The 15,073-nt window shown below is 37.3% G+C and overlaps 1 protein-coding gene across 4 annotated transcripts in view; it reads left to right on the plus strand.

Moving 5' to 3' along the window:
• Positions 1 to 15,073, plus strand: part of TENT2 (terminal nucleotidyltransferase 2) — a 41,212-nt gene that overhangs the window by 14,895 nt on the left and 11,244 nt on the right. For 3 of the 4 annotated variants that reach the window (XM_052670199.1, XM_052670197.1, XM_052670200.1), the window contains 4 exons: positions 84 to 153; positions 3,003 to 3,079; positions 7,398 to 7,526; positions 12,117 to 12,160. In XM_052670199.1, the coding sequence (XP_052526159.1) occupies positions 84 to 153; positions 3,003 to 3,079; positions 7,398 to 7,526; positions 12,117 to 12,160 (320 nt within the window). The remainder of the gene's footprint in view (positions 1 to 83; positions 154 to 3,002; positions 3,080 to 7,397; positions 7,527 to 12,116; positions 12,161 to 15,073) is intronic. The other variant, XM_052670201.1, reaches the window with a different exon arrangement.

Raw genomic sequence — 15,073 nt, forward strand, 5'->3', positions numbered from 1 at the left:
TGTACTAAGCTTCTGTTTGCTATAGATCACTCAATTTGATTCCAGGAGTTTTGTTTTTTAGGCATCTTGTTTTTCTCTTTCAGCAAGTTACATTGAGCGACCTCAGCTGATTCGAGCAAAAGTGCCAATAGTGAAATTCAGGGATAAAGTCAGGCAAGTACTTTGTTCAGCTTCATTTCTTGCACTTTGACAAGGGAAAATGGTCTGTGTTTTTGCTGTCTATATAAGTTAGCCCACTGCAGTCTTTTGTTATTGTTGTTTATGTTGTGCTGTAGTTGTATTGCAAATTTGTACAGCTATTGTGCAGTGGCAGAGCAATTCTTTGATGATCCAAAACTCTTCTTCTGATGGGGCTGCTGTTTCATTTCTGTGATGTGAACTAATAGCAGGACATTGTGTATTTCTACAGGCAATTTGTGTACTGAGAATTCCAGTTGACAGATGCATTGTAGCAGGGGGGGAAAAAAAAAGATAGGAAGTAAACTGTTGCGAAAAACAATTTTTCTTTCTGTGGAAACAGCTGGACTATTGAGCTACTTAAGGACCAGTTCACAGCTTTTTACAATATGCAAACAATACCAAAACAATATTTAGTTTCTTGTAATGGCATAGTCTTCTAAAAGGCAGAAAATATTTTAAATCAAGAAAACAATCTTCCCTCTTCTAGGGGAGATATTCCAAAATGTAGTGTTAAATGTTTGATTCATGATGTTATGTACTAGTTTCATGGCCTTTTTTTACGAAGGGGAAGTAATTGGAGTGAAGTGGATGTGTTACATATTCTTTTATTGGTTTTGTATTTGTTATGAACACAATGAAAATAAGTAACTAAAAGGAATATACTAGAATAGGGAGCAATGTAGTTCTTATCAGATATAGTAAGTATCTAACATTAAGAAAAAAAGCCTACAGAGCATAGAAGCAAGGATTGGTAACCTGGAAGGAAAACAGATATTGTCTGAGCATCCAGTGATGAAGTTAGTAAATTTAAAAGCCCAAATGGAATTGAGTCAGTCAAGATACATCAAAGGCAATGTGGAGGGATTTTACAAGTACATCATTATCAAAGGAAGGAGTAGGGAAGATGTGGATAAAGTGCTGAATGGGACTGGGAGTGTAGTGTCACAGAGCAATGAAAAGGCTCAGGTACTTAATGCCTTTTTTACTTGCAAGACCGACTTAGAAGAATGCCAGGTCCCAGACGCCAAGGTGGAAGGCTGGAATGGGAAGGGTGTATTTAGAGGAGAAGGATCTGGTCAGAAAATATTTCAGCAAGTTGATCATTTGCAAGTCATAAAATGATAGAAGAGCTTGGGTTTGAAAGGACTTTAAAGATCATCTTGTTCCAGTCCCCCCTTGCTTAAGTAAGTTGCTGCCCACTAGATCAGGTTGCCCAGGGCCGCATCCACCATGGCTTTGAACACCTCCAGGAATAGCATCCACAGATTCCTTGGGCAGCCTGATTCAGTGCCTCATCACATTCTGAATAAATACTTTACCCCTAATGTCTAGCCTAAATCTCTCCTCTTGACTATGAAACCATTCCCCTTGTGTTATCCATGGGCTCTGATGGCGTGCACTCACAAGGGCTGATGGTGCTGACAGAAGTGACTGTGAGGCCACTCTATAATTTTTGCATGATTATAGCAACTGGCATAAGTACCTGAAAAACAGAGGAAAGCAAATGCTGCTCATATGTTCAGGAAGAGCAAGAAGAATGACCCAATCCCTGGAAGGTAATGAAATAGGTTACTCTTGAAACCATTCCCAGGCATATGAAATGAAAGAAAATCATAAGGAATAGTGAGTGTGCCTTCACAAAGAGGAAGTTATGCCTGACAAACATTATTTTTCAGTGTAGTCACCACCGTAGTTATGCATTTTTGCCAGCAATGAGCAAGAGTCTGCATGCCCCACTCAAAGAAAATCTGCACCGCTGGAGGTGACCTGCTATCATTGCTGCTGAAATGCACCACTCACCACCTCACTGTGCTCTCATCCTCTGTTTGATCACCATAGAAGTTAGCAAGTGTCAATGACTGTCAGTGCATGCCATTTTTACATTAAGAACTGAGTAACACACCTTTGCTTTATATGAGTTTTCATGTCAGATGCCTGCTCTGCATTATTTTGTCAGACGGCTGCTCTGCTGTCATCTGTCGCATGGCAACAACATGTAGAGGAATATTGGTGGAAAGGTTCAACCTCTACTGCCATACCACTGACAACCTTTTATGTTACAAGCCAGCATAATAAAACAAGAGGCATTACTTCAGGAACAACCCTCATAGGTTTTTTAGTACTATGGGTAGTTAACGTGTGTAGACAATATGAAATTCAAATTTCATTGCTGAACAGATAAAAATAAAGCATGTAATGCTTGTTTGCCTCACTATATCATTAAAAACAAAAAATGAAACAGTTATTAAAAATTGTGTTCTCTGAAATAATTATGATCCATATTTATTTTTTTCCACTATTTTTTCAAGTAACATGCACTATTTACTAGTAAATATTCATTTCGAAATGCTTGCTGATTATTCCTTGTCATCATTGCAACAAAGAGATTCTTACATTTTGACTTCTTCCACTTGCATATCCTTTTCAGCTCACCAGCATGATCTGCTGAATGAGTATGTTGGAGAATGCTTATTAGCATCAAATGTGTCCATGGTAAATCATGTGCTGGAATTCTGTTTGGGAGAAAGACTTGTTAGTATTCCAACAATTATCTGTTAAGCTGTTCTGTGTTCTACATTTGTATCTGCATATATTCTCCATAAATACAGCTGTATTTGATTATGCAGTTGAAGTCTATCAATAATTCAACTACTCCAGACAAAACTGGAGTAAGAATCAAACTGTGTAATTTGTACCGTTTGGGAGGCTTCTACAGTATAGTTATCTTAAGGGTGCATTTCTCCACCTCTGCCACTTGGTTAGTAATAAATATTTTGAAATTAGTACTATGATTATTGATTTTTTTTTATTTTTCCTAACAGCTGTGTGGAGTTTGACTTGAATGTAAATAATATTGTAGGAATAAGAAATACATTCCTTCTGAGAACCTATGCATATGGTAAGTTTTTAATTTCCTTGTTTCTATAAGCTTAACATGCTTTGTTAGTTTTATTTTGGTATTGATAGACTATGAAAATTTAGTTCAGTAAGGAATTGCATAAAATTACCAATTAGCTACATTAGTTAGATGTAAGTGGAATTTCTTTCTCACTTTAAATGCATGGATTAAACCCTGAGTTTAAGTCCGGCCTGCTGACTTGCATGGCTGCATTGAGCGAATAGATGTTGTCTTGGCTGCATACAAATATGTTGCTCTAAAAGTAATGCCTCCTGTTTGTTTCCATGGAAACTATAACACTTATGAAGGGCACAGTAGCACTATTTGACAGAGCAAATTCTCAGCTACAAAACATTTTTTTTTTAACATAGTTTCCACCATTAGCCATACATTTTCACCAGCGATGAATGAACCTGTGTGCTGTGTTCTTATAAAATCTGCACCAGCAGAAGTGATCCACTGTTGCCACTGCTGAAAAACACCACCCACTGCCTCAGTGTGCTCGCATCTGCTGTTTGATCTCTATAAATGCTCAGCAAGCATCAGTTTCAGTGGGTGCATTTTCTTCTGTGTGGAGGAACTCTATTTCACACCTTTGCTCCATATACATTTCCATGTCAGGAGCCACTTTGTCAGACTGCTGCTCTGCTCCCATCAGTCACAAAATAATGGAATGTTGTTGAGAGGATTCAACTGCTGCTGCTATACCACCACCATCTGCCTCTGCCATTATAGACTAGCATAATACAGGAGGCATTACTTTCTGAACAGCCCTTGTAAAATGTACAATATTGTTCATTTATAAGTAACAAAGCATTTTATTTTTTATATTTTCTTTAAAATAATGAAAAGAGAACGAAAGCAGAAAACTAGTGGGATATTTGAACTTGTTTTTCTAAGACTAATACATCAGTCTGGTTTAGTGGAAGTGGTTACAGTTCTTAGTGAGCCCTCAAAGTGTTCATCAGATTACAGATCTTTGCTGAAATTTTACTCTTCCTGTGCTTCATCCCTGATGAAGGATCCTTGACAATTATTCACAAATGTATGTACTGCCGAAAAGCAATGAAGTGCATAAGGTGTGGTTGCGAAGCAAAGGATCTTTCCCTCTGGGAGGAGAGGTCTTACAAAAGGTGAAGAGATGTGATCAGATTTTTAAGTTGAATATCTGATTGCAATTATATACATTCAATTTGAAAATACATAGGTAATCTATTTATATCAACTGAAAATGGTGTCACAAACATGAATCAGTTTTCTTTGCAATCTTAAAACCTATTTTCAAACTCCTTTATTGAAATGGAAAGCATGGCTGCATATTCTTCACTGTTCACAGCACCGTATTTAGCCAGTGAATCAAAATGCATGCAATTATTTGCCATCACTTGAGTCAGCACTGCCATCCCCGTGCTCTGGTTTCAGATGACGGTGTTAGCAGTGTACTGTTGGCTTGGTTGTTGCTGAGTGATAGGTGCACGCCTAAGGCCGCTCTGTGTTGAAGAGCTGTCACTTCTGTAGTGAGGGGCATTTGGAGGGCCACATTGCCAGCCATATTAGGCCATCTGTGGGCCAGGCCTGGGTTGGACATGCCTGGATTAAACCAATGTATCAGCTAGGTATGTTTCTAATTGAATTCTGTAGTACTCAGAATGTAACAAAGATTCTTCATACTGAGGTGCATGTATCTGTTATAAGATTTAAAGTTTTCTGTAGATAAGGAGGGAGGGAAGGGCAACAGTGTCAAACATGTGGTTGTACTGTTACCTTTAATTTTGTTTCCTGACAGTTACTAATCAGTGTGTGTGGCTGATAGCTAGCTGTAGATCTATGTTCTTATAGAGTTTTTTCCTGGAAAAATATAAAATACTGCTTCAGTTCTTATACTCACCCCGAAATAATATGGATTGTCTCCTCTCAGGCTTTTGTGTTCCAGAGGAGGATAGACTTCTTAATGAGAAGTAACACAAATCTAGTAAACTAAGCTTTTCAAACTTGGTACCACAGTATTTTTTAGTAGATCCATACTTAAGAAGCAGACTGACTTTGGGCAATAATAGAATCACAGAATCATAGATGGTGGAAGGGATCCCTGGAGATCATCTACTTCAACCTACTGCTAAACCAGGTTCCCTAGAGTAGGGAAAGTGTCCCTATGGGTTTTGAATATCTCCAGAGAAGGAGGCTGGGCAGCTGGTTTCCATGCTCTTCAACCTCACAGTAAATAAGTTTGTCTCTCGTGTTCATATAGAACTTCCTGTGCTCCAGTCTTTGCCCATTGCCCCTTATTTTTCTCTGGCACCACTGAAGAGCCTGGCCCCATCCACTTGCCTCCTGCCCTTTACGTATTTATAAGCATTGATAAGATCCCTTCTCAGACTTTCTTCTCCAGAGTGACCAGTCTCATGTCTCTCCCGGAACCTGATCATCTTTATGGCTTTTCACTGGACCCTCTCCAGTAGTTCCTGTCTTTTTTGAACTGCAGAGCCCAGTGCTGAACACAGTACTCAAGATGTTCGTTGCAAGGCAGTTGCAGGTGTAGGAAGCTATCAGTAGAAGTTACCTTTAATGGTTCATTTTGATTAAATTTCAAAGGGAGCCATTTCAGTGTTCCATATTCATTTTATTATGAGGGTCTAAATCTTGCTCAGCATAAGGCACTAAGTATAATTTCTTTATACATCTTTGTCCAGAAAGGAATTTAATTCTGAGTTTTAAAATAATAGGATAATGTTTTCAATTCATAGCTGTGGATGAGGGCTTATATTGAATGTTGTTATAGTTGTTTCTAGCGTCTGCTGCAAATTTCCCACAAATTGTTATATGGCAGAAAAGAATTAGATGTTAAAAAGCAGTGGAAGGGATCCTAGTGTCACTCCTTTTCTTTCATTCTGCCTAGGTGGCCTCTTCTGGGAGGCCAACATAACTAATTTAGTCTATTCTCTCCGGATCTATGAATGAATCACAGAACTGTAGGGGTTGGAAGTGACCTCTAGAGATCATTGAGTCCAACTGCCCTGCAAAGCAGGCCCCCGACAGCAGGCAGCACAGGTAGATGTCCAGACAGTTCTTGAATATCTCCAGAGAAGGAGAATCCACAACACACCCTGGGCAGCGTGCCCCATCACCTTCATTGTGAAGAAGTTCCTTCGCATGTTGGTGCTGAATTTCATATGCTCCAGTTTACGGCCATGAACTTTTACTGTCCCTTTTCCTACTCCTGCCAATGATTTTGAACTCAGCTATTTCATGTCCACTGTCACCACAGTGACTAACAATGCTTTGCCTTCTCTTTACCAAGAAATCTATCAAATCTAGCAGGACATCTTTCCTAGTAGGCTCCCTATAGTACTTGTACCAAGAAGTGTGCTTTCAGAATTTCTTGATCCTGTCTGCAGTAAATGTGTAGCATTTCTAGTTAACATCTAGGAAGTTGAAGTCACCTGTAAGGGCAAGGGCAACTGATCTAGAGATACCCCTTTATTTCTTATAGAGTAATACACTGGTTTTGTTCTTCTATGTAGTAGACTCTCACAGCAGCAGAGGCTCTGTTGCTGTGTCATTGCCAATGGCACGCACCATACAGCTTAGCCTCTCTATTACACACAGCGCCACCCCACCTCACCCTTCCTGTCTCTCCCTCCTAAAAAGCCCAGGACTATGTGCTCTGACAGACATCCCAGGATTCTTTCCACCAAGTCTTGCCAGTTGTGTCTGGAACTGAGCCAAGGCTTATGAATCCTCTTTCTTGTTCCTCACACTGTATGCATTTGTGTAGAAAAGAAACCTACTTAACCCAAGGCAAATTACAAAATCAGCATTTCAGCGCATGATTACTGTTTTCATAAAGTCCAACGAATACTTAAACAATCTTATTCTCTGCCGATCATAAGAATTATTTTCCCTACCCTCAAAGTTTACATCATATACATTTAAAACATTTACGTTTGGTCTGTCTTGATAGCAGTTTAATTCAGGGAATTTATGTAATATACTGGAGAGAACTGAGAGTGCAACGTTGCTTTGCTGACTGGTGCATCCAGTTTTGTCTTATCTGCAAGTTACATTGCAAGAGTTATCCTGGCTCGGTATCTCTAGATCTTATTCCTCAAATTACTGCTTTTCAAATGCAAATATTTATTGTGACCTTTGTAAGATTGATAGAAGTTGTATAATGATTAAGTACGTTCTATTAAAAGCTTGCAGAAGGTAACCTTAGAATGCAAGAATGGTATCATGTTGATCAAGAAGGAGCAAAAATTGACTAACTGTTGCCTAGCTGAATGTGCTTTTTTTGAGAAGTAATTTGTTTTGTTTACAGTTGAGAAACGTGTTCGTCCATTAGTATTGGTTGTTAAGAAGTGGGCGAGTTTTCATGACATAAATGATGCCAGCCGTGGTACTTTAAGCAGCTATAGTCTTGTATTGATGGTTTTGCACTATTTACAGAGTAAGTATGTTTTTGCATGTTAAAACTGTCATTTTTGAAGTTTATATTTATGTAGCTTTCCTCTTTAAAAAAAGTTAAACACTGTCAGAAATCATCTTCCACGTAGAAAAGTCTGAAAAAGAGGTGATTTTACTTCATTTCCCAAGTGGTGTGATTTGGACCTACTCTCTGGAGGTGGCTATCAGCTTTAAAAAGAAAAAAGAAAAAAACAAAAAAAACAGTTTGCAGGACACTGTTTAAAATAAACTCAAGGTCTAGTTCTTGAAAAATGTGCCTGGGTTGAAAAGGGGCAAAGCTTGAAAATAACAATTTCTCTTTAAATGTTGGGAACGTTCAAGCAAATTTGAGACAAATACTAAGGGAGTGTTTTTTATTGTTCTCATGTGGAAAAGACTGAATGTGGAGGGGATGTAGCATGTGGTTAGACTTTGCTCTTATGTGGACTTTCCTTTTGTAAAGTAACTGATGTTGAAGACTGTTAGAATTTGGGATACTTAACTTCAAGGGGCAGAATCTTTTTCTTGTGTCTCTGGTATGTTGAAATATTCAACATCTGTTTGGATCAGGAGAGCTTTACCTGAACATCTGAGGACCCCTGCTGAGAATTCAAGAAAGCCATGCAGTCTAAAAAGGTTCCTGAGGAATAGTTTGAAAAAAGCTTTCCCCCATCCCTTTCTGTCTGTAGAAGACCACATTTGTAATTCTTTAGTTTGCAATTCCTGCTTAAGACTTAAGGAATCACGTAGGAAGTCATTTAACTCAGTATGAGTTTCTTCATTGCTTACTGTGAGATAAGTAATTTCACAAAGGAAGGCAAGAAACCACTGAAGAGCATATCATATGGATTAACAAACCTGTGGAACTATTTTCTAAATTCCTGTGAGTTCACACACAACCTTCATGCTTTGCTGCTTAATTCTCTGTTTCAATTTTTTAAGATATACTAGTAGTTCTTTCCACTCATTTCAACATTTTTTTTCTGTCAGTTTGTGTAGGTTTTTTATTATTTTGATATTTTCTTTTCCCCATTTTTGAATCATATGAATCATAGAAGGGCTAGAGATGAAAAGGATCTCAAAGATCATCGAATTCCAACCCCCTGCCAAAGACAGGATTCTGAAGCACTAAATCAAGTACTAGATCAGAGTGCCCACAGCCCCATCCAACCTGACCTTAAACACCTTCAGGGATGAGGCATCTACATCTTCTTTTGGCAATTGGTTGCAATACCCCTCTCTCAGTAAAAAAGATTTTCCTAATACCTAAATCCCCTTTCATTTAAAATATTCCCCCTTATTTCTATCACTGTCTACTCTTATAAAAAATTATTTCCCTCATGTTTACAAAGTCCCTTTAAATACTGGAAGGCCACAATGAGTTCTCCCCATGCCCTTTTTTTTTTTTCTGGGTTGAATAAGCCCATTTTCTTCAGCCTGTCCTCACAGGAGAGGTGCTTCAGCCCTTGGATCATCTTCATGACCCTCCTGTCGACCCTCTCCAGTCCTCATCCTTCCTTTGTTGGGGGCCTCAGCCTTAAATATAGTACTCCAATGGAGTCCTCATGAGAGCAATGGGGACAATCACCTCCCTGTCCTTGCTGGCCACCCCTGTTCTGATGGAACCTAGGATACCATTAGCCTTCTCAGCTGCAAGTGCACACTGCTGGCTCATACTAAATTTTTCATCAACCAGGACCCCTAAGTCCTTCTTAGCAGGGCTGTCGTCGAGGAGTTCTTCTCCCAGCCTGTATATATGTCTGAGTCTACTTTAACTCAGTGCAAAATCATGCACTTCGCTTTGTTAAACTTGTGTTGTTTTGTTAATCCATTAGAAAAATGTTTAGTTCAGTGTTTAGTTCATCTGAGAGCCTTTTGGCCTGGAGTGAAGGATTCTCGCTGTAGAGCGAGTAGCCAACTGTTTATTAGTTGCAAGATCATACTACACCCACTCTGTTCTAGGGTGGAAAGCTGTTTTATGATAGTTGACTCAAGCTGGTAGTTTTCTTTCAGCTTAACAGTATCTATAGCAGAGGACCTAGGAGAATGTTTGTGTGTTTGGGATCCAGTTGGTTGTGTTAAATTTGATGCCTACACCATGTACATACTATTAACATACAAATCTCAAGGACAGTAGAATGTAAGTATGTCTGTCCTGTATGTTGTTTTCTCTATATCTGCTGTGGTGGAATTCCATATATTTATATGTTTCTGTGGGGAAAAAAAACATCAAGCCTGTTGTCACAGGACTGAACTCATACTGTAGGCAACTGAGCACTTCTGTGTAGATCCTTAATAAAATACAAATGTGTATAGATAGATAGATAGATAGATAGATGATTTATTTGGAGGCTTTAAAAGGCCAAAGTAATTTTTATGTGCAAGATTGGAGATGTTGGGAGCTACAATGTGGTGCAAAGATGGCCACGTAAAGGTGAAGCACAAGCAGGAAAGGTGAAAAATATCTTTATATAGTCTAGCGGCTAGTGAACATCGAAACAGTGACTTGATAAACATTTAGTTATTGATATTGTGCTTTTAGTGGGAGCTGCCCTTTTCAGTTGGCAGCTTATTCCCCAAATCTGTTTTCAGTGTCGTAGTAGCTTCGGACACTGATTGCGAGAGGGGAATTTCTTAATTCTTATTGGATGCTGTGTGCAGTCATGATCTTGCCATTTCTGGGTTGTGCATCAAAGTACAAAAGAGGTAGTAGGAGTTACTAGCGAGTATAAATGTGTAGGCCTGAAGTAGTGTTAACAATTTTGCAAGCATGAGAGCACTTGCTGTAGCCCTTTCTGGCAGCTGCTACAACTGTCTGATAGAGAAGAAAGTTTGAATAAATCTGTCTGATCAGTCAGCTTCCTGAGGAGTATCAGAAGTCAGCATATCAAAGGAGCCTTTTAACTGTGCTTTGTACTCTTTATTGCCTAAAAAAAGGCAGTCATCTGGTTGTGCTTCTAGCACCTAATCTTGTGTTCCTGCAAATTCCAAATTATTTTTTTACTTTTACTACATGCATGTGATAATACTGAAAACAGTTTATGTCCCAGTCACACAATTTTCTGATGGGGCTTTTGTTGATGGTACCACGGAATTAAAAAATGTAATTTAAAAGCTTTCTTGAGCAGGAGACAGTGTCTCTATCTTCACCAGGCAAGCTGTTTTCCTTTACTTCTTAATGCATTTCAATGTTCTCATACTTGTGCAGAGAACTTAGAACCTTGGCTTGAGTTTATTTCGTAAGTACAGCAGCGTCTTAAGATACATCAGATGTCTGATGAACCTTCCTCCAGGTAGCAGGTCCAACTGTCATTATAAACTAGGAAAATAGAAACTTCTGGCAAATGCTAGCGGTAAGTAATTTTCCCACATGACTCCAGCCTCTCAGTATATTGTACAGACCCAGATGAAGTGTGTTAATTACTCACATTGCCTAGATCTTGTTGCCATTTCTTTCATTATGGCAGAGGATAGAAAAATATTCCAAACCTTATAGAAATAGAATACTCTTTAATATTTGTAAATACCACCCCCCCCCCCCCCCCCCCAAAAAAAAAAAAAAAAAGATTATTCAAGCAACTGGTAGTTCACATATTATAATCTTTGAAGTTATTCCAAGCATGCTGTGAGAATTCTGCTGTTCTCATTTTTGGTCCTTGTGGAATTCTTTAACATCCCTTCCTCTGTGAGACCTTGTTTGAAGGTTGAATCAGGTCCCAGGTCAAGGTCCTGTATGCTGAACTTAATTATCATTTTTGCTAGTGAATGATGCAGGTAACCATGTAAAAGGACATGGTAATGTTAGAAGTTCAGTACAAGAACAATGCTGACAGTGCTGTCAATGCTCTGATTCTTTAGACGGATGTTGATTCTTGAGGAATTTTTTCTGTCCACCTTTAGCACCATCAGACCCGGGAGATAATTTTTTCTCTCTTAATTTTATAGTGCAGTTTATGTTTTCCCATTCATGACTTATAAAAGTTATAATTGTTTAGTTTATGTTGTGTTAGTATTGTTATTGTCTGTATGATCTTAACATCCCACTTGCCATTCAGTAGACCAGCTAAGAGCATTTGACTTTATTTATTTATGCTATATGGATAGGAACAGCTATTAAGTATTGGGTGTTTTATCTTAAAGTTATATTCAAGACTCAGTATATAATACTTAGCAGCTAGAAAGTGTATACTTATGCAGTATATAGAGATTTCCAATGCTTTGGCAGAATCATTTTAAATTGAGGGGAAAAAATGAGTGAAGCTATAATTTGCCTTTTGGAAATCTAGATGAATTTCTTGTAACAATGAATTAACATAAATTTTCAAAGTCAAGTAGTATCCAGCTGCTGTAGATTTTTCATGTCTTCTGCAAATAACAGTAACAGTGTCTTCCCTTAGCTGAATTAACTGCTTATACTATTATATATAAAATAAAGTAATATAAATATTTATGGAGTAATTTTTACTTAATGTATGCTAGTGAAGTTCATAGTAGATATTTCTAAGATAGAATTTCAGTCCTTTGAGGTAATCAGTGATATTGTTTCCTATGAATTATGTGAATCACAGCAACTTTGAACTTTTTTTTTTTATAGCCCTACCTGAACCCATCCTTCCATCCCTCCAAAAAAATTACCCTGTAAGTGTTTCTTATGTATTTACTACATCATGTATGTATATTGAACTACTTATCTAAAATACATGAATTCTTAAGTGTCTGTAATGGGTTAAACAGTTTGTAAGCCTGGTCACTGATAGAATAAACTTGATTGTAAAAAGGGCGATTTGCTTCTTTTGATAATTTCTTTAATGAGAGCAGCTTGCTTTATAAGAGACGTTTTCACTCAGAAATGTGTGCTAATGACAGCTGCTGATCTAATTCTCTCTATGGTGAACTGAAAATATCCCTGTATCCCTCTTAATAAGTTTAGCAGTGTTGCTTCTGTCCAGTTGTGGTATTTCAGTTTTCTGTACCTTCCAACAGCTGTTGAGTTGCCTGTTGTCTTTTATTTCAGAGACTGAGTAAGGTATGTTTGAGACATCTGTAACCTCACAACACCTTAACAAGAAAATGCCCTTCTGGCATAGCCTTTGCAGTTGTATCCAGATCATATTTTGTTGATTTTAATCCTCTGTAGAATTACTACTGTAATTAGTGAGCTTTTATCTAATTCCTTACCTAAAAATAATATCTAATCTCTTAAATATTTGTTTGAGAACAGAAGAACTATTGCTGAGTAGTCTAGTGTCATCATTTATCTAGAGAAATTCCTTGTGTCTTCCTCCTAATTTTCAATTCAGTTGCTCTCTTTAAAATTTTTCTTTATTTGTTGTTGCTATGTCTTGATGTCCCTGTAGAGGTATGCATTTTTTTATTTTATTTTATTTTTTTTTTACTGTTGCTAATAATTATGTGGAGATAGTGTAAGAAAGCTACACTTTCTTTTGCATATACTCCCTGTAATGCTGTAAAGGGAATATTTCATGATGCTATCATTGAGAAAATACTGTGATGTCAGCCATCTTAGATAATTAGGATAATCGAGATGCAGAAGAAGCCTTTGAGCTAATAGTAAATTAAAGTTTTATTTATTCCCGTTTTGTAATCCTTCTTAGATATACCTCTGATAAATTTTGGTGGTGTTTATTTTTTCTCTGATTTTTGCAGTGCCATGTATCTTCTAATCTCTTCATTGCTGTGAACAGTAATGTTCAACAGATGCTGAAAAGCATCTAAGACTGTGTTCTAGTTCTTGCATGTTTAGCTGTATCTCCTGAATTTTTTTTAATTACTAAATTTGCTAATTATGTTTGCCTAAATTTTATATGCTGTAGAATTTTGAGTCTTGGTGGCATGTAACTTAAAGAAAACAGCTGTGAGAGTCAGTAACATATACTTGTTTGTAATAATAATTCAAGTTCTAGTGTATGAACTGTATAAATGTCTTCAGAGTACATTACAAATATTAACGATTAAAACAAGTAAAGCAAAAATATGTACATATATATATATATATATATATATACAAAAATATATCTGTGACAATACCATAATTCTGAAAATGCTGATGAGTGTATAAAATGCAAGTTTTCACCTGCAAAAGAGTTAAATCATTTGCAGGTTCCTGTGTTTCCAGAACACTGCTGTAAGAATAGCATTTTTATCCTGTCTCAGCATAAATTTTCATTTCTTATCTTGCCTTTAGAAAATATTAGTAAATATTATAAGATTAGTAATAATATTAAAAGAGTACTCTAGATATGATTGCCACAGAACTGAACCAAAACTGTGGATTAAGATATTAAAAGAAAAAAAACATTCTGGAAATTCGCAAATACATTTTCCATTTACTCTCCCAAGTAGCAATGTAGTTAAGTATTTAAAATGTGCTGCAAAGTTACAACCTCTGAAAACTGACACTGAAAAAAAAAGAAAATGAGAAATACACCAAAATGATTTTGGTCTTATACACTGTAGTAATAATTATAGAGCATAAGCAAATGCCAATTGCCAAAAAAAAAAAAAAAAAAAAAAAAACAAAAAAGAGATTTCTTGTGATTGCAGGTGATCAAAACTGTGTCTCTGTCCTAATACTGCACATAAAAACTGCTTCTGAAACAAGCCACCCTCCTTAGTCTGTTTTTCTTCAGAAATCACAATTGCAGCTCTTTCTGCAACCTGAAAATACTTATGTGCTTTGAAGGAAATTACTTGCTTTAGATAATTGGTGCCTCGTAAAAGTCACATGCTTATCTTGAATGAGAAACAAAAGGCAAATTCTGTGACTCAGTATATCACTGTCACATATGTGAACGGTGAGATGTCCTGCAGTGCCACCAGATCTGCCCACCTGTGCATTCTGTTGCCGTGTGGCATCTGGTCCAGCTGGCACCAAGCTGACTTTTTGCAGAAATGCTGAAGCATGTCATACACAGAGTTAGATTCTGGGGATTCCTGGTTGTCCAGCCAGACGAGATAAATAAGAGTAGCCCACAAAATGCCTCATTCTGTCCTGAAGTTTATACAGAACTTGCTTCTGTGTTAGATTTTCACAGATTGTCTCTGGAGATCTATAATATCTTAGGTCATTACTGCTTCTGAAAAAGAAATGTACTTAAATGCCACATTCTGTATTCAAGTTTTTTGTTTGTAGGTTCTTTTTATTCTTTCAGATAGTTTGGGTAAAGAAGACACTACTGCTATCTTTGAAATAATTATATGGTAGAGTGCAGGCTCGTATTAGAGCTAGTAGGTTTGAGATGCAAGCTTATGCTGTGAGAAAAAGCAATCAAGTTGTCTTTTTGTTTTGAGTATTTCTATATTGCGGTTATGGTAACTTGATTATAACTGCATTATCTTCACCTACCTATGTTAGTTCAGCTGCACCCAGCTTGGTGTAGGCTTTCTTCTTCAGCCTCTACTCATGTTGTTCTAAAAGCTTGTAAATGCAAGTCTAGTTCAGAGATTGTCCCATGTAAAAATTCTTCAATGAACTGAAGGCAGAGTCCTATGTGAGATGATTCCGCTTGAGCTCATTGGAGTGATTAATAT

Source organism: Tympanuchus pallidicinctus, unplaced genomic scaffold (assembly GCF_026119805.1).
Source record: "Tympanuchus pallidicinctus isolate F22 unplaced genomic scaffold, pur_lepc_1.0 scaffold9, whole genome shotgun sequence".
Classification (NCBI taxonomy): Eukaryota; Metazoa; Chordata; class Aves; order Galliformes; family Phasianidae; genus Tympanuchus; species Tympanuchus pallidicinctus.